The sequence below is a fragment of the Cibotium barometz genome, chromosome 3 (genome assembly GCF_041138505.1).
Source record: "Cibotium barometz isolate CiBa-2024 chromosome 3, ASM4113850v1, whole genome shotgun sequence".
Taxonomy (NCBI): domain Eukaryota; kingdom Viridiplantae; phylum Streptophyta; class Polypodiopsida; order Cyatheales; family Cibotiaceae; genus Cibotium; species Cibotium barometz.
The window spans coordinates 41,604,202-41,625,864 of NC_141048.1; the positions used below are offsets into that span (position 1 = coordinate 41,604,202).

General features: G+C 46.0%; 1 protein-coding gene across 2 annotated transcripts in view; it reads right to left on the reverse strand.

Moving 5' to 3' along the window:
• Positions 1 to 19,557, reverse strand: part of LOC147640074 (elongation factor P (EF-P) family protein) — a 127,558-nt gene extending 108,001 nt beyond the window's left edge. Inside the window, exon 1 of one of the 2 annotated variants that reach the window (XM_086776784.1) lies at positions 19,032 to 19,557. In XM_086776784.1, the coding sequence (XP_086632910.1) occupies positions 19,032 to 19,220 (189 nt within the window). In that variant the 5' untranslated portion in view covers positions 19,221 to 19,557. The remainder of the gene's footprint in view (positions 1 to 19,031) is intronic. The other variant, XM_086776780.1, reaches the window with a different exon arrangement.
• Between the last annotated feature and the right edge of the window lie 2,106 nt (positions 19,558 to 21,663).

The window sequence follows — 21,663 nt, forward strand, 5'->3', positions numbered from 1 at the left end:
TGAAAATTTACAAACGGATTCAAAAAGTGTGACACAATATTGCTTCTGACATTGACCAGCTGCTTAGCAACCAGAAATTTCTGACACTGTAGGCTAAATGCAAAGCATAGAATGCCCAACACAACTCTTTAATTTATTTTTGTTGAGAGCTTTATATTATAGCTAGATGTCGAGGTACAAACTCACACCCCTGCTGGGAAGAATATTTTGGCAGCCACTTGGGCAAGGACCCAACGACTCAATACAAAAACTGTAACATGCGGAAGATCAGTGGATAAGATCAGTAACTTCAATGCCCAGAAATTCAGCAATTGTTCACGACAAAGATAATGCACAGCATAAAGAGAGATGTGCAGAAATAGAGAGTGTCATGTGCAGGCTATTCCAAAGCTATTTCTTGAAGGGGCAACAAGATAAAGAACCAGATTTAGGAGCTGCTGTTACTGCTAGGTTGGGCAGAAGGACCTTATGAAAGAGTCAAGGGGCTGTCGGCCAGATTTATGAGGAATAACTACCTGTCGGCTGTAGCAAATTGAATGGGATTTTGTCCAAGACCTGGCCGACAGCAGGTCGGCAAGTCCATAGGGAAGTTCATGCCCTATAAAAGGGCACAATAGCTCATCGTTTTGATCATTCAATCCTTCTTGGATTGGGTCTTAGACTTAGGCATGGATTAGGTATTTGCTTTATTAGAATGATGTAAATCTGCAAATAAAGACTGGTTCTTGACCTGCACTCTTCACCTTGGCTGGAGCACTCCCCTTGGCTGTCCTGGCCCTTGGAACACACAGCCCTTTGTGAATTATGAGATGCTTGAACTGAATTCTGCCTGGGGAATTTATACCCCCACAAATATCTACTAGTCGGCTGGTGAAACAGGGTCGGCCTGTTGCTTTACTCCCCACGACCTGATCAAAATGCAAATAAGGCCTTTTTAATGCAGCGCTTTTACACTGCAGGCCAGCTGCCCATCTGCGCATGCTGTCCAGGCTTGCACCTGTCTGTTGGGCAGCACCCACCTGGCCACCTGGCTAGGCAAGGTCTCTAAGACCTATCGGCTGCCTGGCCAAGCCTCCTGGCCGACAGCCTACCCAGCCCTTCTATGGAATGGCGGGCAAGGTCTACCCAATGCCCAATCTAGAGATGTAACATCCCATTTTTAGGGTAGCCCTAAGGGCTGGCCCCATCCTACATGCAAACTACATGCTTCCTACAGATGCCTGGTGTCTGGTCGCAAACCCAACACTCGGATCGTCCGACATCGTTCCAGAGGGAGACTCACAGTACGTACTGGCACTGCTTCATCTGCAGGAAAATGCTCACCTAACCTTGGACATTTAGAGTGGAACCCTAGCTGAGTCGTCCCGAACTAGGCTCTGTAAATAAAGACCAGTTCTTGACCTGCACTCTTCACCTTGGCTAAAGCACTCCCCTTGGCTGTCTTGGCCCTTGGAACACACAAGCCCTTTGTGAATTATGAGATGCTTGAACTAAATTCTGCATGGGGCATTAATATCTACTGGCCGGCTAGTGAAACAGGGGTCGGCCTGTTGCTTTATTACCCACGACCTGGTCAAAATGCAAATAAGGCCCTTTTAATGCAGCGCTTTCACACTGCAAGCCGGCTGCCCATCTGTGCATGCTATCCAGGCTTGTGCTTGTCTGTTGGGCAGCACCCAAGCCTAGCCGCCTAGCTGGGCAAGGTCTCTAAGACCTGTCGGCTACCTGGCCAAGCCTCTTGGGCTGGCTGACAGCCTACCCACCCCTTCTACGGATTGGTGGGCAAGGTCTAGGACCTTCTTGGCCCTTCTTGGGTGGCCTAAGCCTACCCAATGCCTAATCTAGAGATGTAACATCCCATGCTTGGGGTAGCCCTAAGGGCTGGCCCCGTCTACATGCAAACTACATGCTTCCAACAAACACTTGGTGTCCGATCACAAACCCAACACTCAGATCATCTAACATCATTCTAGAGGGAGACTCACACTACGGACTGGCACTGCTTCATGTGCAGGACAATGCTCACATGACCTTGGATGCCTAGAGTGGAACCCTGGCTGACTCGTCTCGTACTGGCTCTTGACATGCACTCTTCACCTTTGCTGGAGCACTCCCCTTGGCTGTCTTGGTCCTTGGAACACACAAGCCCTTTGTGAATTATGAGATGCTTGAACTAAATTCTACCTAGGGTATTTATACCCACAAATATCTACTAGTCGGTGAAACAAGGGTCGGCCTATTGCTTTATTCCCCACGACCTGATCGAAATGCAAATAAGGCCCTTTTAATGCAACGCTTTCACACTGCAGGCCGGCTTCCCATCTACGCATGTTGTCCGGGCTTGCGCTTGTCTATTGGGCAGCACCTATGCCTGTCCGCCCAGCTGGGCAAGGTCTTTAAGACCTGTCGGCTACCTGGGCAAGCCTCTTGGGCTGGTTGACAGCCTACCCAGCCCTTCTACGGTCTAGGGCCTTCTTGGCCCTTCTTGGGTGGCCTAAGCCTACCCAATGCCCAATCTAGAGATGTAACATCCCATTCTTGGGATAGCCCTAAGGGTTGTGGCCCTGTCCTACATGCACACTACACGCTTCCCACAGATACCTGGTGTCTAGTCGCAAACCCAACACTCAAATCATCTAAAATCATTCCAGAGGGAGACTCACACTGCTTCATGCCTTGGACGCTTAGAGTGGAACCCTGGCTGACTCGTCCCGGACTGGGCTCACATGGGACCAGTTTCACTCCACGTCCTACACCACCTTGTTCAAATATGTCCACGTGGCATCCAAGTGTGGGATGCAGGTGACAAAAACTTTGGCACATACCAATGGAAAAAACAGCGTAAACAATACAGTTAGTATTCCACCTCTCATTGTGACAAAAAAAACTATTATAGATCCATATCATCATATGCGGAAGTGGTTGTAGACGTGCTGCAAAATGTATCACTCCACAAACCTTACAGAATCCAAGCCTTGCTTCCTTTGCATTATGTGCATTTTCAAGTAGACTTGCAGCCTTAACCTGCTGTACCTCTCAATCATTGTGCTTTGTCTGCTAGGTTGAGATGCATGTCATAAAGTTCTCATGATTTCCTTTCCTTGATAGCAGAGACCTTGACCTAAAGGTCTTCATCGCAGGGCATGTGGCTAGGCCTAGGCAAGTCTCAAGTATGAGGAGTATGCCCAGTAAGGCCTGGATCAGCCAAAAGGATTTGCTTGAGTGAAGAAAGAGCCCAAATCAAGCACAGCAAGCAGTTATTTATGTGCTGCAAGAAATCATAGTGAAGACATGCAAGATGTGTCTTTCATAAACCAATGTCTCCACAGCCTCCACATGTCTATGTAGAGGAATAAGGGTCTATGTAGAGGAATAAGGCTTACATGACTACATGGATGATGGAATACTAAAGGCTGAAAGCAGCTATGGACATACGCCACAGTTGGTGATTGCATCCTTGGAGATTACTGCCCAAAGCTTACTTGATCCCAAACTGATTTCACTAGACAGTTCTGCTCAGGGGTTCAACCCCTCAATGGTGTGTAAGATCTACCAATTGTTGTAAACTTTTTGGTCTCATAGGTCATTTTGCCCTTTTGAGGACGTTAATATATCATTTCATTTCTCTCTCTCTCTCTCTCTCTCTCTCTCTCTCTCTCTCTCTCCCCATGTTCCAGCTACTATGTAAAAAACATTGTCATATTCATGGATGTTCTGTTTTTTGGCTTAAGCTTTTTTTCTTCCCATGAGTAGATCCTTCTGTAGTCACAATTTGATACCCGCCTGGAGGTGGCTTGGTCATTACAACTTGGCTGCTTTGTGCCCACAATAAGGGCCTGCAGGGATTTGAAGTCGAGACCTGTCCTCCCCAAGTCACAAGCCCACACTACTAGGCTATGCACCCGTTAGCATAACACGACATTAATCTCTCTCTCCATCTCTTTCAATGGCCCACGCTTCACCAAGGTTCTTGTAACTCGCGGCGGTGAGTGCCCGGGGGACTAGGGCCTTTGACACACTTGTTGATACCATCAAAGCATATCAAAACACTTAAACACGGCCACAAGCTTAACACATATCCATCATCACTTTGCATAAAACATAAAAGTTGGACAAAACATCCACAAATGCTGAAAATGGATCTTGCACATGTGACACCACATAGAGGCCAGAATGGGCCGACCCCCCCCTTGGAGTATTTTATTACCCAAGGAGAATAATATCATGTACAAGCTTTGAGGGCCTTACTCTCCCCACGGGAGATGCCGGATTATCCATATACAAATGCCATAACACAACCCAACACGAGGCAACCAAGCCGGAACATAGGCTGTAGAAATGCCGAGCCAACAATATAATCCATATACCTCCGTGTGGGTACTGATTCTTCTCCAAAAACCACGAGTCTTCATGCAATAGAGCTGGTACAGCACGTACAACTCTCCATTCAGCTGGTATAGCAGGTACAATGGCTGGTACAACTGGTACGGTGGCTAGTACAGCAAGTACACCAAGTACAAATGCTGGTACAACATGTACAGTGACTAGTACAGCAGGTACAGTGGCTTCAGTATTTCTTCGCGATGGAAGCCTCCAAAACAGTCCCCAACAGCCGGTATTCTTCATGGGCAGCCTTCAAGAGAGAGAGAAAGAGAGTAGCCATCATTCGGGCAGCCTCCCTGTAACGGTGGTAGAGGCTAGTGTGCAGCAAGAGAGCCTTCATTAATGAAGAGAGAGGACTCCAATTTATAGATTTGGGCCTCCCATGAGCTAAAATGGCAAGAGAAGGCTACAATGACAAGTGGAGAGCCACACAGTCAGGCCACTTGTCTCACTTTGGTCCACTTTCTTGCCACATGTCCCAATCTAAGAGATGGGTACTTCCATAAACTTTATCTCTAAAAATATCCCAACTGGTAGACATTCTGTCATAGGCACTTTGCCAACTCTTGGTATCTAGATGTAATGACGCGAACAGAATTTCCATCGGAGTCGGGCCAAAAATAGCAACTCTCCTAAATTTTAGGTGTGGTCCTTTGTATTCTAGGATAATCCCCCATTCCCAAAGCTTGTACTTTCCAAATATTTAGACATCCTGGAGTCCACCAGACCCCTTTCATACTGGGAAATGTCCAGGCTGGTGACAGTTCTTGCGGCACTTACCAGAGTGACAAGGATATGCAACCTTGAGCTTACTTGAGCGACAATGCTTCCAGGCACATTTCCAAGAGCCCAAGAGTTGGCTTTCTGACACCCTCGTCACACCAGCCTTGATGTATGGAGCAGCTTTTGTTAGCATATATCATCTCTTGTTGCTGGCTTTTCTACTGTTTATGGGGGGCATTTCTATGCTCAGGCATTCCCCATTTTTTCCCTATTTTTTCCCTATTTTATGGGCCTTTGATGTGAGTTGCCCACCCGTTTTATGGAGTTTTTCACCTATTTTCAGGTCGTGTAGGACACTATGATGCAGCCGGCCAGCTCATATTGGAGTAAGCGGTGTTCGGGTTGGGCCGGAGGACTAGTCGAGTGATGAACTCCAAAAGATCATAAGTCTCCAAGATTGCTTCCACCATGACTTTCCAAATATCGTAGTTTGTGCCATCCAACTTGGCATATGAAGGAAAAGTCGGAAGAGTGAACTGCTCGGGGTTGGATGAGAGCCATGATGTACCTCCTCTGAAAAACGCAGCCACCAGAGCTGCTCTCTGCACTTGTAGGGAAGGTGGGCAGGAAAGAAAGAGAGTGGAGAGGAGGAAAAAAACGCAGATCTACCTCTCCGGAGAAGAAAACGCAGGTTTGAGACAGTGTGGACAGCCATCAAGCTTGCGTGAAAATGCAAAAAATCAGCCTCCAATCAGCGATTCCAGGTCTAGACATCTTTGGGCTCTGATACCATGTCAGAGGGTAGCGGAAAGATGTAGATGAATGACAAACGTTGAAGCTCCAAGAGAGATGAGAGAAAACAGCAAAGCGTTGATGCACTAATCTCAAGAAAAGAGTGGATACAACCAGCCCGTAGGACTCTGTAGGTAGAGGGCTGAAGGTGCTCACCAAAGTGATCAACTAGAATGATGATGGAATGACGATGAGGGAAGCCCATATATGAAGGATGAGGATACAAGGGATGCCCTTACGCAGCACGAAGCTGCTCCATGCGAACGGCTTAATGCCCGTGCTCGGTCATTCATTCTTCTCAACCCTCAACCCTCTATCATCGCTCACATCAAACAAGATACCCATGCACATGTTGCTTGGAAGAGACTCTCTGACATCTACGACCAGAAGACACCCATGAACAGAGTTTCCGTGCAGCTTCAAATGTTGAAGCTTTCACCCAGTGATTCTACTTCCATGCAGGATCACATCAACAAATTGGAGTCATTGCGATCTGAGATTTCTAGGTGCGGAAAGGAGATTTCCTCTAAGGATATGAAGGAGATTTCCTCTAAGGATTGGCCATCCGGCTACTTGCTCAGTTGCCCCCAAAATATGAGAGTTTCTATTCTTCACTTCTTACCTCAGAACGGACGAAAACCATTACCTAGGATGAGCTCGTGCCTATGGTCCTTGATCAGGAGAGCAGATTCAGGGATTCTTCTTCAAAGAAAGGTAAGCAAGCTTTCATTGGACAGAGAGGGGGCAGCCTAATAAAGGCAAAGGTGGAGCACCTCCTTCTAAGGATTCTAAGGACTCCAAGGATGCAAAGCCGAAGGGGTCTTCAACTTCTAATTCTTCTAGCAACCAGAAGGTTTGTGATTATTGCTCCAAACAAGGGCACTTATGGCGACAATGCAGGAGTCGCAGCGGGAGATTGTGCATTTGTGGTGGGAACTCTCAGTGCTTTCATGCAGGCACCATTGGACAGTCATTGGCAAGCAGCACTCCGCGTGTTGCGATACTTGATAGGTGAATGGCAAAAATGTTGAAGCTCCAAGAGAGAGATGAGAGAAAACAACAAAATGCTAATGCACTAATCTCAAGAAAAGAGTGGAGACAACCAGCCCGTAGGCGAGGAGTGGACTCTGTAGGCAGAGGGCTGAAGGTGCTCACCAAAGTGATCAACAAGAATGATCAAAGAATGATGATGAATGAGGAAGAGGGCAGCCCATATATATACTCCAATCTAAGCTGGCCGACTGCATCCTAGTCTCCTACACGACCTGAAAATAGGTGAAAAACTCCATAAAATGGGTGGGCAACCCACATCAAAGGCCTATAAAATAGGGAAAAAATTTTGGGCAAATATGGGGGAAAATATGGGGAATGCATGAGCATAGAAATGGCCCCCATAAACACCAGAAAAGCCACCAACAAGAGATGATATATGCTAACACCCCCTCTCAGGTCCTAGGGGTGGCCCAAGACCCAAGGAGCTGCCATGAACGCCAATAGCTGACTAAGAATAGCCTTTGGCACCAAGCCTGGCCTTGTGCTTATCCACAGTCCCATCTGATTTGTACTTGGTCTTATAGACCCACATGACACCAATCACCTTCCGCTTTGCCGGTCTAGGAACCAGCTCCCAAGTCTAATTCCACTCAATAGAGTCAAGCTCCGGTTCCACGGCCTCCTTCCAAGTCGGTTTGGAAAGCACCTCCCCAATATGAGTAGGTTCTGAGTCCTTCTGGATGCGTGACATCAGTGCATAATTGACGCACAGTTTCTTCTGAGATAATGTCGTGGTACGCAACTGCTCCGATCGACAAGAACCCCCTACTAGAGGTGAAGGCAACCGTGTCACCCCTGAGTCCCTCAATGTCTGGTACAACCAATTGGGAATCCGAGATCCCCCCTCAAAAGTCGAACCCTGCTCTTGAGATGAAGCCTACTATGGAGCATATATCATCTCCTAATGATGGCTTTTCTGGTGTTTATGAGGGGGCATTTCTCCCCATTTTTTCCATATTGTTTCCCTATTTTATGGGCCTTTGATGTGGGTTGCCCACCCATTTTATGGAGTTTTTCACCTACTTTCAGGTCGTGAAGGACACTACGATGCAGTCAGCCAGCTCATATTGGAGTATATATATGGGCTGCCCTCATCATCATTCCTTGATCATTCTTGTTGATCACATTGGTGAGCACCTTCAGCCCTCTGTCTACGGAGTCCACTCCTCGCCTACGGGCTAGTTGTATCCACTCTTTTCTTGAGATTAGTGCATCAACGTTTTGCTGTTTTCTCTCATTTCTCTCTTGGAGCTTCAGCGCTTTTATCATTCTGCTACATCTTTCTGCTACCCTCTCACAGCTTTGTGGGGCCAAAATTATCCGATGAGGATTGGCAGCAAGTTGAGAGGCCCCACATCATGATGTTCTCTCGTATGATCTGCCAACAAACCATCAGTGACCAGTTCCACACGAGATTATCCAGGGAAAGTCTGCTGCAGCCCCAATAGTAGTGGATGCACTCTTCCAGAAAGTCACATACCTCCATCGAATCAGTGAGATGGATCCCCATAGGTACCCAAGGCTTGCCTTGGAGTCCTTGAGACAACTAGCATCCAAGGGCCACCCTGGAGTATGGTACGCCCGAGTTTCCACTTGGTTCTTAGGATATGGGCTCCGCATGGACCACCTCCCACCCCTCTAATACAATTCGGACTCCCCTTTTCTCCAAGTCTCTCATGAGGACACCAACCGGATTATCCAATTAGATCTTCTCAACCTCTACACCCACTACACATGGATCACACCTTCGAAGCGACCACCGAAGTGTTAGAAGTCATCTCCTGTCTATTTGTATACACCAGGGCCTTTGTTGTGGGTGTGCCCGCCCTTATCAGGTGTTTTATCATTTTTCCTCACTCCCCGTATTTTTCCCCTATTTTTCCCATTTTTTCTGAGGCTTGGGAGGGCTGCCAGAGGGTGGCAAGAGCAGTACAGTGCTGGCCGGCTGGGTGTTTATCAGTCGTGGGCACTCTTGCTGCTGGCCGACTGGTTTTCATCAGTCGTGGGCACCAGTTTGCTGGCCGACTGCATTTATGCAGTCGTGGGACCTTTTTTATCAGTCGTGGGCTTTTCTTTATGCTGGCCGACTGCCCTCTAGGGAGGTATATATAGGACCCCAGCCCCCATACCTCATTTGTATCATTCCTCGGGATCTTCTTGTGTATATCAGAGCAGAGTTACACGCCTACATCTCTCTCTCTCTTGTGCTGTTTTTTTGCCTGCGATTTTGCTTTTGCTCGTGTTCCCAGATCTGGTCATCATCTCCGATGCGTATTCTAACATGGTATCAGAGCCCTAGGCTCTAGATAGGTCTTGGGATTTGTGTGAGCAAGAGGGGGACTGTTTTGTGGCTGATTGGTGGACTGTTTTGGGCTGATCGGGAAGAGGAGAAGCAAGAGGAAGGCGGGCTGATTTGCTGGACAGCCACTTGCAGGTTCTAGTTCTTCTTTGTTCCCACCCACCCACCCTTTTCAGAGTACATCCCCGCTATGGCAGATCTGTTTGAGATGGCCGAGAGACATGTGAAGATCCCGACACTCCCCACGTTCCCGGTGGACCGTCAGTTGGACAGGAGCAACTACGGCATATGGAAGGTGATGATGGAATCCGTTCTGGAGTCTTACGACCTCGCCGATTTCGTCGTTGTTGGTGTTCCACGGCCGGAAGTAGAGGAAGGGGAGTTACCGTCGATCCGGAAGGACCGGGAGGCCCAGACACAGATGTGGGATCGTGTCAACGCCAGGGTCCGTTCGTTTATTTTCCTCAACTACACACCACAGGTAATCAATCATGTGAAGCATATGACGCTGGCCAGAGGTATATGGCAGCATTTGGCCTCACTTTACAGCAGGGTATCGCCCATGAAGAGGATTTCCTTGGAAGTACAGATGCGGGTTATGAGCCCTGCAAAGTCGTCGACGATGCGGGAGCATATTAACAAGCTGCAGGCTCTTCAGCAGGAAGTTCTTCAGGCTGGGAAGGAGATATCGTCAGAGGACATGGCCATAACGTTGCTGTCACATTTGCCCTCTTCGTACTCAGCATTTTACTCGTCGTTGATTACCAGTGGCAGGCTCAGCACCATCACGTGGGAGGAGCTTGTGCCCATGGTCCTGGACCAGGAGGAACGATTCACGAACCCTCCTCAGGGTGGAGGTTCGGAGGCCTTAACTGGCCAACGGTCGAAAGGCCGTAACTCGGGCAAAGGGAAGGCTTCATCGGAGAAGTCTTCTGAGAAGAAGTCCGACGCTGACCGCGAGAAACTGAAGGCAGAGAGGACCTGTAATGATTGTGGCGAGAAAGGCCACTATTGGAGGCAGTGTCCCAAGCGGAAGACCGAGAAGGGTGAAGACTCCTCAACAGCAATCATGAAGACTCCGGCTTTTGTGCACCTGGAGGTGATGGACACCGATGCTTCATTTTCTTCAGGCAGGGAGGAGATTGGAGGACTCTCCGCAACGGATACTCGGGAGTGGATTCTCGATAGTGGTGCTTCCAGGCACATGACTCCTTCCCGTTCCGGTTTACAGGATCTCTACAGGTGTTCTGGTCATATTCTTACTGGGGATACGTCCACTATCCCAGTTCACAGTGAGGGCAGGATGGAGATAGTTCCCGATGGCAGAGGGGGGAAGCATTCCTCCCAGGTGTTGTATGTTCCGGCACTTGGTTTTCATCTGTTGTCAGTGCATCAGGTTTGCAAGACTGGCGTACGGGTGGAGTTTGATGAGCATTTTGTTGCTCTCCGGGACAAAGCAACAGGCCAGGTAGTTTGGGAAGGCGGAGTGGAGAATGGAGTTTACAGGCTTTCAGCACTCTCTCTCCCAGGTCCTCAGGATTGTGATGAGTGGCAGTCTGGTAATGGCTACTCAAGTGTGGATACGCTGCAGGAGCGGGCTTTCCGAGACCAGGTGGTGGATAGCTTGCCAGTAGATGGCAGCAATTGGCAGGAACTTTCCAGTACTGATGTTGGTAGTTCTTGTGTTCGTGAGTCAGAGGAAGCTGAACAGGTCACTTATGCTCTGATGTCTCATAGTGTTCGGGACATAGAACTTCCAGTAGTTGAGGATGTTCTTTCCACGGGGACCTTTCGGAAAGCCAGGCAGGTGACAGGTGCTTACTTGCAGAAGGAGGTGGTTTCTCCAAGCTTTGTGGTTCCGGATTCAGAGGGGGCTGTTGACAGGTTTCATCACGTTTCCAGGACTTGTTTGTGCACCGTAACAGGTGTTGATCCTTGTGTGTGACAGTGTGATGTCTCTATGATTCAGAAGCTGTATGGTTCATGGATCTGGTTGATGGACACCGGATTGGACGGGAGCTTCCTGATGAGGCAGTTGAGCTCTTGGTTGCAGATGTCTCTTTGGGAGGCAGGATTGCGTTTCCTGTGGTTTCTGCGGCATGTGAAGGATCATGGACTCTTGTACACAGGAGGGGGATTATTGGATGGAGTCCGACTCCGCGGTTGGAGTGACTCGGTTTGGGGAGGAGATTCGGACACGAGGGGATCTACTTATGGCCCAGGAGCAGTTTTACGGAGCAGGAGGAGGTTGCATGGCAAGTTTGGGCTTCCACTGGAGGAACCCATGGTCATCCAGAGGCACTTTGTTCGTGAACAGATCGTTGCTGATGACATCTTGCTGGAGTTCTGTTCGACGGAGGACAGTACGGTGGACCTCTTCACGAAGTCGCTCTCAAGATTTGCTCAGGCGGCACCCCAGCTCCCAGTGGTTGGTTACACAGCCAGGAGCTGAGAGGGGGTGTTAGAAGTCATCTCCTGTCTATTTGTATACACCAGGGCCTTTGTTGTGGGTGTGCCTGCCCTTATCAGGTGTTTTATCATTTTTCCTCACTCCCCATATTTTTCCCCTATTTTTTCCATTTTTTCTGAGGCTTGGGGGGGCTGCCAGAGGGTGCCAAGAGCAGTACAGTGCTGGCCGACTGGGTGTTTATCAGTCGTGGGCACTCTTGATGCTGGCCGACTGGTTTTCATCAGTCGTGGGCACCAGTTTGCTGGCCGATTGCATTTATGCAGTCGTGGGACCTTTTTTATCAGTCGTGGGCTTTTCTTTATGCTAGCCGACTGCCCTCTAGGGAGGTATATATAGGACCCCAACCCCCATACCTCATTTGTATCATTCCTCGGGATCTTCTTGTGTATATCAGAGCAGAGTTACACGCCTACATCTCTCTCTCTCTTGTGCTGTTTTTCTACCTGCGTTTTTGCTTTTGCTCTTGTGTTCCCAGATCTGGTCATCATCTCCGCTGCGTATTCTGACACGAAGATGCACTTCTACAGAGATCACTTCCTCAGGCTCACTGAGGATGGATTCATCCAGCAACCGAACACCTGAGTATTCACACGTCCCATGTGAAAAGATGTGGGGGAGAAGAGAGCTTGAGCTCCTGCAAGCACACACACACTCACACAAACCCTAGAAGACAATACACGGTGAGAGGCTGAAAATTCATCTTCTTCTTCACACAACAAAAGAGGTCTACAAAGAAGATAAAGTGACTAACACACATAATAGAGTATATACAAGCAGTCCATAATGTGAACACGCTAAGTGGAGTGGGTAGGTGTGGACTAGTCGGTGAAGTCCAGCTGTAGAATCTCTAGCGAAGCTATGTCGTTGCCAGCTACCAAACCCGCCAATGATATAAATGTCGAACGGTCATGCAGGCACCTCATGAGTGTCAGACTCATGTCGAGCTTGATATCTCAACACTCCCCCTCAAGCTCAACTCCAGCTCATGAACTCCAAGCATATCTCGAAATTTGCGGAGCTTCTCAGCTCCCAAGACCTTCGTGAAGATGTCGGCGACCTGATCCTGTGTGCTGACGTAGGCCAAGTCAATGTCACCTGTCAAGACACTCTCCCTAATAAAGTGGTAATGTACCTCAATGTGTTTCGTCCGCGCATGGAAAACTGGGTTCCTGGTCAACATTATACTGTTGAGACTGTCACAATATATGACAACCTTTCTCTCCACATGCAAACCCAAATCAGTAAGTAGCTTGCGTAACCAAGCTACCTCACACTGTGCCACCGCAGCTCCTCTGTACTCTGTCTCTGTACTCGACAAGACAACTGTGGGCTACTTCTTGCTGCTCCATGTCACAGCAGCACTCCCCAATGAAAACATAAATCCACTCGTAGATCTCCCGTCTGAAATGCTACCTGCCCAATTTGCATCTATGTACCCATATAGCTCCAATGGTACACCTCCTGCATAAAACAATGCATAATCAAGAGTGACCCTTAAATACCGAGCGTCGCACACTGTCAAGATGTGGTTTGCGCGGAGCTTACATAAACTCGCTCTCTAAGCCAACAGTGTAACTCAAATCTAGTGTGCTAATCGTGACATAGATCAAACTCCCCACAATCTTCCTGTACATAGTGGGATCCTCCAACACAACCTGCATCCGCACTAAGCTTGCCATTTTAATCTAATGGCACCGAGATTGACTTACAATCAGCCATCCCATACTTGGACAACATATCCAACACATACTGTCTCTGTGACAGCCAAATACCATCAAGTATACGAATGACCTCAATTCCCAAAAAGTAGCGCAGACGATTTAAATCCTTCATCTCAAACTTCCTTTTGGAAGACTTTTCACATGCTCAATCTCATCCAAGTTGTCACCCCCAGCAATAAGATCATCTACATAGATTGTGATGACCACAATACCCATATCACTCTTGCGCACATACAAAGAGTGATCTACATTTGCAATATGAAAATCAATAGTGACAAGATACTCAGCAATCTTGTCATGCCATACTCGTGGAGCTTGCTTCAACCCATACAAAGTCTTACGAAGCTTACACACATACTCTGGGTGACCTGTATCCTCAAAACCAGGTGGCTGATCCATATACACTTCTTCTTGCAAATCACCATGCAAGAACGCATTTTTTACATCCATCTGATATAAAAACCAATCCTTCGTTGCATCCACTGCCAATCACAACTCTCACAATTGCCATCTTTGCAACCGGGACAAATATCTCCTCATAATCAATCCCATGTGTCTGCGCATATCCTTTGCGCTACCAATCTAGCCTTGTACCTACTTACACTACCATCACTGTTATGTTTCACCTTCCACACCCACTTACAACCAATAGCTTTCTTGTCTTCAGGCAATGGCACCAAATCCCAAGTCTCATTTCCATACAACGCATCCATCTCCTCATCCATTGCTTTATCCCAACACACATTTCCAATAGTCTCATTAAAACATGTGGGTTCTACAACCTACACAACTCTTGCCATATAAGCATAATGATTTGCCATATAATCATCGTAATGATGTGCCATATAACCAACATGTGGATTCTACAACTCTTGCCATATAAGCATAATGATGTGCCATATAACCATCATAAGTCAACCACTACACAGGATTTTTTACTCTTCCAAATCTTCGTAACTTTGCATTCAGGGCTTCCATAGCCTTCCTCACACCACGTGTCCTCATTGTTGGAATCCCAAGTTCCTCATCATCAAGGCTCATCTCCGAGCCACTGGACTCTTCATCAACAAGAGAATGCCCTGCAAAAATATCAAGCATACCAAGGGGCTCAACCATTTTCTCTTTGCCTTTATGTAATGTACCAACTACATTTCCAGGACTGGTATTATGACGCAACCTGCCACTCCATGGTCTATCAACACAACCGCTGGTTGAGGACTCTCCTGGTCCAGTCAATGACTATGATTACTGACTTGCATTCTGTGCAACCACATTTCCACTTACATCAACCTCAACAATATCTTTTTCAGCAGTATACCAACTACTCATCTCATCAAATACAACATCCCTACTTACCCTCCATTCACGTGTAGCAGAATCATAGCATCTATATCCCTTTTGCTCAAGAGAATATCCAATAAACACACATTTTTCTGTCTTTGAATCCAGCTTAGTATGCAACTCATCTGACACATGCACATATGCAATACATCCAAAAACTTTCAAGTGAGACAAATCAGGTTTCTTGCCAGTAAACTTCTCCTCTAGCGTTACATCATGTATGGCTGCAGTAAGAGTCCTGTTCATGATATAAACTGCTGGAGACACAGCCTCAACCCAATAGCTATGCGGCATATTCTTCTCTGCCATCAATGCTCGTGCTATCTCTGCAATGTGTCTGTTTTTCCGCTCAACAACTCCATTTTGTTGCGGAGTGTATCTATATGTAAATTGTCTCTAAATGCCATTCTTTCGCAAGAATTTAGAGAACTCATTGGAGAAGTATCCTCCCCCTCCATCTGACCGTAGGCACTTCACATGCTTTCCTGTCTGTTTTTCAACCATCACTCTGAAATTCTGAAAATGAGTGAACACTTCACTCTTCTCCTTCATGAAATACAGCCACACTTTCCTCGTGTGGTCATCAATGAATGTTACGTAGTACCTGCAGCCACCCATAGATATAGTCTTCACAGGACACCATATATCTGAATGCACAACATCTAGTACATTTTAGACAGTCCTGTCACAATTTCTTTAGTCTGCATAGACTTCATTCTTTACACATTTACATGCCCAATTCTCGTATGCCAAATGTCTGTATCTGCAACAACTCCTGAACCATTTGCAAACATTGTAACACTCACTTCAGGCATATTTACATTCAATGTAAACATTCTGTCCACTCTGTTGCCTTTTGCAACCAACCTGCACTTATCTTTAAAGTCTTCTATATAACAGCCATCAAGATTAAACCGAACCTGCAAATCCTTCTCAATCATCTGGCCAACAAAAACCAGATTCTTTGTAATGTTCGAAACATGAAGTACATCTGCAAGGTACTTCACCTTACTATCCTGCATAGACAATGGTACATCTCCAACATGGGCAATCGAATGAGCAGTGTCATCCCTTGTTTCAGCAAAACTTGGTCTTTCAAGACTCTTCATTTCCTTGAACCACTCACCATGACTTGTCATGTGGTTCGAAGCACCTGAATCAACATACCATACATCATCCTTACATGCTGCTACATCATTTCCAGACACAGCATTAACTACATGTTGCATAACAAACCACTTCTCATTATCCTTATTATTTCTGTTAGAGAACGCATAGTTATTTTGCTGTACTTTTCCATTTCGCGTGTCACTATGTTTCTTATAGCAATCTGCCTACACATGTCCAGGCTTACCACAATAAAAACATCCTCGTTGGCTGATTACCACGACCTCATTGACTCTCCCTGGCTATAAACTGAACTCTTCCACCTGCGTATTGTTGTTGCGAATCTTGGGATTGTTGCTGCTGCTGACCGTAATTATGATTACCTGTTCGGCCACCACCTTGGCCACGTCCACGACCTCTACCCTGTCCTCTACCTGAACTGTTGTAGAAGGCATACTGCTTTGAACTGTTTTTGTTTTGTGAAGATTGTTGATCTTCACCCAAATTCTTCTCTTTAATAATCAGCATTGATACTAAATCTGTGAAGTTGGGAATGTTCTCCCGAGTCTGAATAGACGTCTTGAACACCTTGTATTGTGGCCCGAGACCACGTAGACACACTAACACCTTATCATCATCATCAACAAAAACACCAATAGATGCAAGGAATTCCACAATGCCCTTGATCTTCAAGGCATAATTATTCACAGATATATTTTTCTTCTCTGCACTATGAAGCTCATTCTTCAACTGAATCTTTTGTGCCTTGGTGTTAGTTTCATATAGCTTCACCAAGGTGTCCCATACCTCCTTAGGTAACTTCGCATCCTGTATATGCCCAATCATGGTGTCTTGTATACTAATAGAAAGCCAATACATGACTTTTCTTGCTCTTTGATTCCAATCCTTGAATTTTTTTACATCTGCAACAGTTGAATTACTCTCTGGTATCTCTGGTGCCTTCTCATATTCACCTTCAATGTAGTCTGAGTAACCTTTTTCCATCAGGAACTTTGACAATCTAAACCTCCAAGCATGGAAGTTGTTCTTGTCAAGCTTTTTTGCAACAATCTGATTTATTCCATCATTCGACATCTTGTCTGCAATACAAATTTACCAAAAACAACACTCTTGTTGGATTTGCACAAACTGTTGTATTCTCTGCAACGATACTATACTGCACCCAAACTGTCACAACACGTGACCTCAATTTGCATACATACACCCAATGGCAACTTTAAGACCTCTTTGCAGTACACAGTGTCTGAATAACTAATCGCCCTTCTTGCAGTTTCAAAAACAAAGTTTTGCAGAGAATCGAAACTTACCCGCAGTGCTCGTGAACACCTGTGAACTAAAAAACGGAGGTCCAGACGCGCCCGAAACGTGTTTTCGGCCCGAAAAATCCCGTCCAACAGACAATTTAGTTACCGTGTAACTCTGCTCCAGCGAAGAAAGCTCCTCAATCAGAGTTCGTTTGCCGGTGCCTTCTTTAGAAGAGCTCCCGACAAAGGTATAATAGCCAACACAAAGAGGGAAGAGTAGACGAAGCTCTTACCCTCGTACCGCTTCCTGTGCTTCTCTTACTTGTCGTTCGGCCCTTAGCATGAACCAAGCTCTAATACTATGAAAAGATGCAGGAGAGAAAAGAGCTTGAGCTCTCGCAAGCACACACTCACACAAACCCTAGAAGAGAACACACATGGTGAGAGACTGAAAATTCTTCTTCTTCTTCACACAACAAAAGAGGTCTAAAAAGAAGATAAAGTGACTTAACACACATAATAGAGTATATACAAGCGGTCCATAATGTGAACACGCTAACTGGAGTAGATAGGTGTGGACTAGTCGGTGTAGTCCAGCTGTAGAATCTCTGGCAAAGCTATGTCCGTGCCAACTACCAAACCCACCAGTGATGTAAATGTTAAACGGTCATGTCAGCGCCTCGTAAGTGTCAGCACATGTTGATCTTGATATCTTAACACCATGCCATGCGGAATGCGATTTGCCATATACGAGTTTCATCCCACCGTCTCAAAGTGGAGACACGGCAAGCTAAGCGTATCTTCAAAGCCGGAGAGCTCATACAAAGACCCACGAAGAAGAGGAATTGCAAATTATGCCACACAAAGGTTTAGACAAAGGAGCATTACATATGTCACCCAGTATATTATGGGATCCGCGAGAGGTTTCACTGTCTGTTCCATAAGAGGTTTGGCCCACTTTCTGGGATCATTGACTTTCCCAGACAAGTGCTACCTAGGGCTCTTCCTGAGCGAGCTCCGTAGACACACAAGGATACATACTTGGGAGAGCTTCAGTCCCACTCACCCCATCGCCTCCCTCGTGCCAGCCAACCATCACCAGCTTCTTCCGGACCCAGTATAAGAGGACACCCACACAGTGGATCCTGTGGAACCACCTCGGACTGTTGTCATTGCCCAAGAGGAGTTACCTCAAACCAAGCATGCACACTCCAACATGCCCGATGCCCACGGACCCCTAGGTAACAGCCATGTGAACTCCAGATCTAGCACATGCTCCACCGCCATCGAGCTACTTTTCCATGTGACATAGCCGAGGGAGACCTCTCGGCCATACCCATTAGCCCCATTCTTGATATATTAAAGAGTGGTATACTATCTATGCTTCGTGTTCCTTGTATTCCATGATGAGATTTCCATGGAAATTTTTGTATCACTCAGTGAGATAGTTTTGATTTGTTCTATTTTATTTTATGTTCCATGATGAGATATGCCATGGACATTATTGTATCACTTTGATCTCATAGGCCCTATGGGTCTTTAGTAGACGCTTTCTTTCTTTCTTTCTCTTTCTTAAGGGGTGCATACTGCTAAACACTTCCTAACGCATCATAACTCACATCACCAATGCCATGCATGTCTAACTACTAAACGATGACCACTTCAATAGCCACATTGCATTATTTTTTATATGGGGTGTGTGTGTGTGTGTGTGTGTGTGTGTGTGTGTGTGTGTCAGAGATAGAGAGGGGCACGGAGGAAGGGGGGGGCGGGGTGGTTGTTTAAAGATATGGTACAATAAATTCACTTTGACAACATCATGATTGAATCTGTAGATGAAGATAAATCTATGAATTGGCTTAATGTCAATTACTCACATCTGATCCGAGAACTTTAACCCCTCGCAAGTGCTGGGTGAGGCAAGGCAACTTGAGAAAATCTAGTGTTCCATCTCTCACAGGTGAAGACCTGGTGATGCAAGCCGGGCGTTTCAAATGGTCACTCTCACAGTTGCTCAATGTGTAGAGACCACGGCCTCTCCATATGAATGCTCTTGCTCGGTTCATCTTTCAGACGTGCTTGCAAAATTATTGGCTCAGTAAACCGTCTATAAAATGTGGGGGCATTTCACACGGTGAGTTGTTGTGTCCGACCTTCCGTGATAAATTCGGGCCCATTGGTCGAAACCTTATCTTGGCCAGCAGATCCGGGCCCATTGGTTTGAACCCCAAGTCACGTGCGTGCCCATCTTCCTTTTTGGGGGAGATGACAAGCCTAACCCTACTGAAGACCAAATGGTCCTAGGGTAGGGGAGCTACAGCAAAGCTATGGGAGATCGAAGATGACAGCCATGGTTATTGTGTTGGAGTAGGTGACAGTGAGATTGAGAGCTAGAGAGGGTGAAAGAACACAACCTAGATGGATATAATATTTTGCTTGATTATTAATTCAATGAAATACAATTCCCTTTTATAAGTACAAAAGGGTTCTAGCTGACATTACAACTTTTGTCACATCACAGCATAATATCTCAATATTGTTGTGACCCCTCTAAGAGGTGATTCACACACACACACATAAAAGAGATTGTTCACACACATTGGCACCCTTACACATACTTGAAGGTGTTCACACACAAACTCGGTTCCTCACTCTAAGAGTGGGTTCACACATAAAACATAGGTAAGACCTTGATTCCCAACAACCCCCCCTGAGGGGATTACCTCATATTGTGTCAAGGACAAATCTAGGTCATGGTTTCTCATGCTAGTTTTTATGGTCAAGGATAAATCACATAACTCTTAGGTTTACATGCCAGTAAGGGGTCCCTTGGGCAAAGTACACATGGGATCAGGCCACTTACACAACTCACAACTTGATCACTAAACAACACATAACTAAACAGCACACAACATATGGTTTGGACTTTAATAAGCCCAATACACACACAGACAACACACACACAAGAAAACATAGTTTTGTGACATTTCTCATCACCTTTACTTAATTCCAACTTGGCCTGCCTACTCATTTGGTGGTGGCTCCGAGGTTGAATCATTACATACAACAGATTTTTCATCTTACCCCTCAGGAAAGGGTTTTTTGAAATTGATATTGTAGGAGGCTGTAGCACCCCTTTAATGTTTGTACCCTCAATTTTAAAAATGATGAAAAATTTTAGATTAATGCCTTAATTTTTTTGGTCTGTAGAAAAAATTGAAAAGCCCCAAATTTAATTTATTATTATTATTTTGTACATGTTTGATTTGTAGAAGCCCTCAATGCAGATAGAAGCCCTAGTTCTAGATAGAAGCCCCAAATTCTGCTTGTTAGCTAGATGCGACTGTTGATTTTTTGCAACTGCTTCAGAAGCAAAGAGTAGAGGTGATGTACACAGGAGGAGCTTGGGAATGGGCTCAAGGATGCGAGCTACTACTAGTAGCGGTCGGGAGGAACGGGCGAGAGCCACAAGGTCAGACCATCGAAGGCGCCAGAGAGTCGAAGCAACAATGATGTGTCAAGTTGGTGTGTTAAGCGACTAACACGTGGCAGACAAGAGGGTTGCGAGACTGGAACCAACAAGCGGCAACGATGGCACCAGCAAACGATGGTGTTGATGAGGCTACAGGTGCAAGAATAGGGCCAGCGTGTTGCTCGTGTTGTACTATACGTAGGGGGGCTATGCATGAACGTCAACAAAGCTTATTAAGGCACATGGAGCTGTCGTAAATATGGCATCTCACTGCTAGGTAGAATAGAGATGAGATCAAATGCTTTGATACTGAGTGAAGGCCAAATGGGCCTAGGGTAGGGGAGCTACAACAAAGCTACGGGGGATCGAAGATGACAGCCATGGTTATTATGTTGGAGCAGGTGACATTGAGATAGAGAGAGAGAAGAGATTGAGAGCTAGAGAGAGAGTGAAAGAACATGACTCAAATGGATATGATATTTTGCTTAATTAATTCAATGAAATACAAGTCCCTTTTATAAGTACAAAAGGGTTATAGCTGACATCACAACTTTTGTCACAGCGTAATAAAATATCTAAATATTGTTGTAACCCCTCTAAGTGGTGGTTCACACACATAAAAGAGACTATTCACACACATATGCATCCTTACACCATACTTAAAAGGTGTCCACACACAAACTTGGTTCCTCACTCTAAGAGTGGGTTCACACACAAGACACAGGAAGACCTTGATTCCCAACACCTACCTTGCCCCTTTACAGCAGCTTGCGGGTGTAGTGGGAGGGGTTTGAACCCAAGTGTTGCCAAGGACCTTCGACCACCCTATCCGATGTCATAGGAAACTACAATGCATAGTTCTTTATGTAAGCGACCACATTTTAATAGGAAACTATGAGAAAATTCAACACACTAAGGAGATATTGAGTTGAGTTTTGTTATTATACACCTTTATTTTTCACATTATGACTATGAATTTGAGAGTTTAGTGTTGCATAGACCTTTTGATCACTTAGATTGCTTTGTAGCTTATCTCA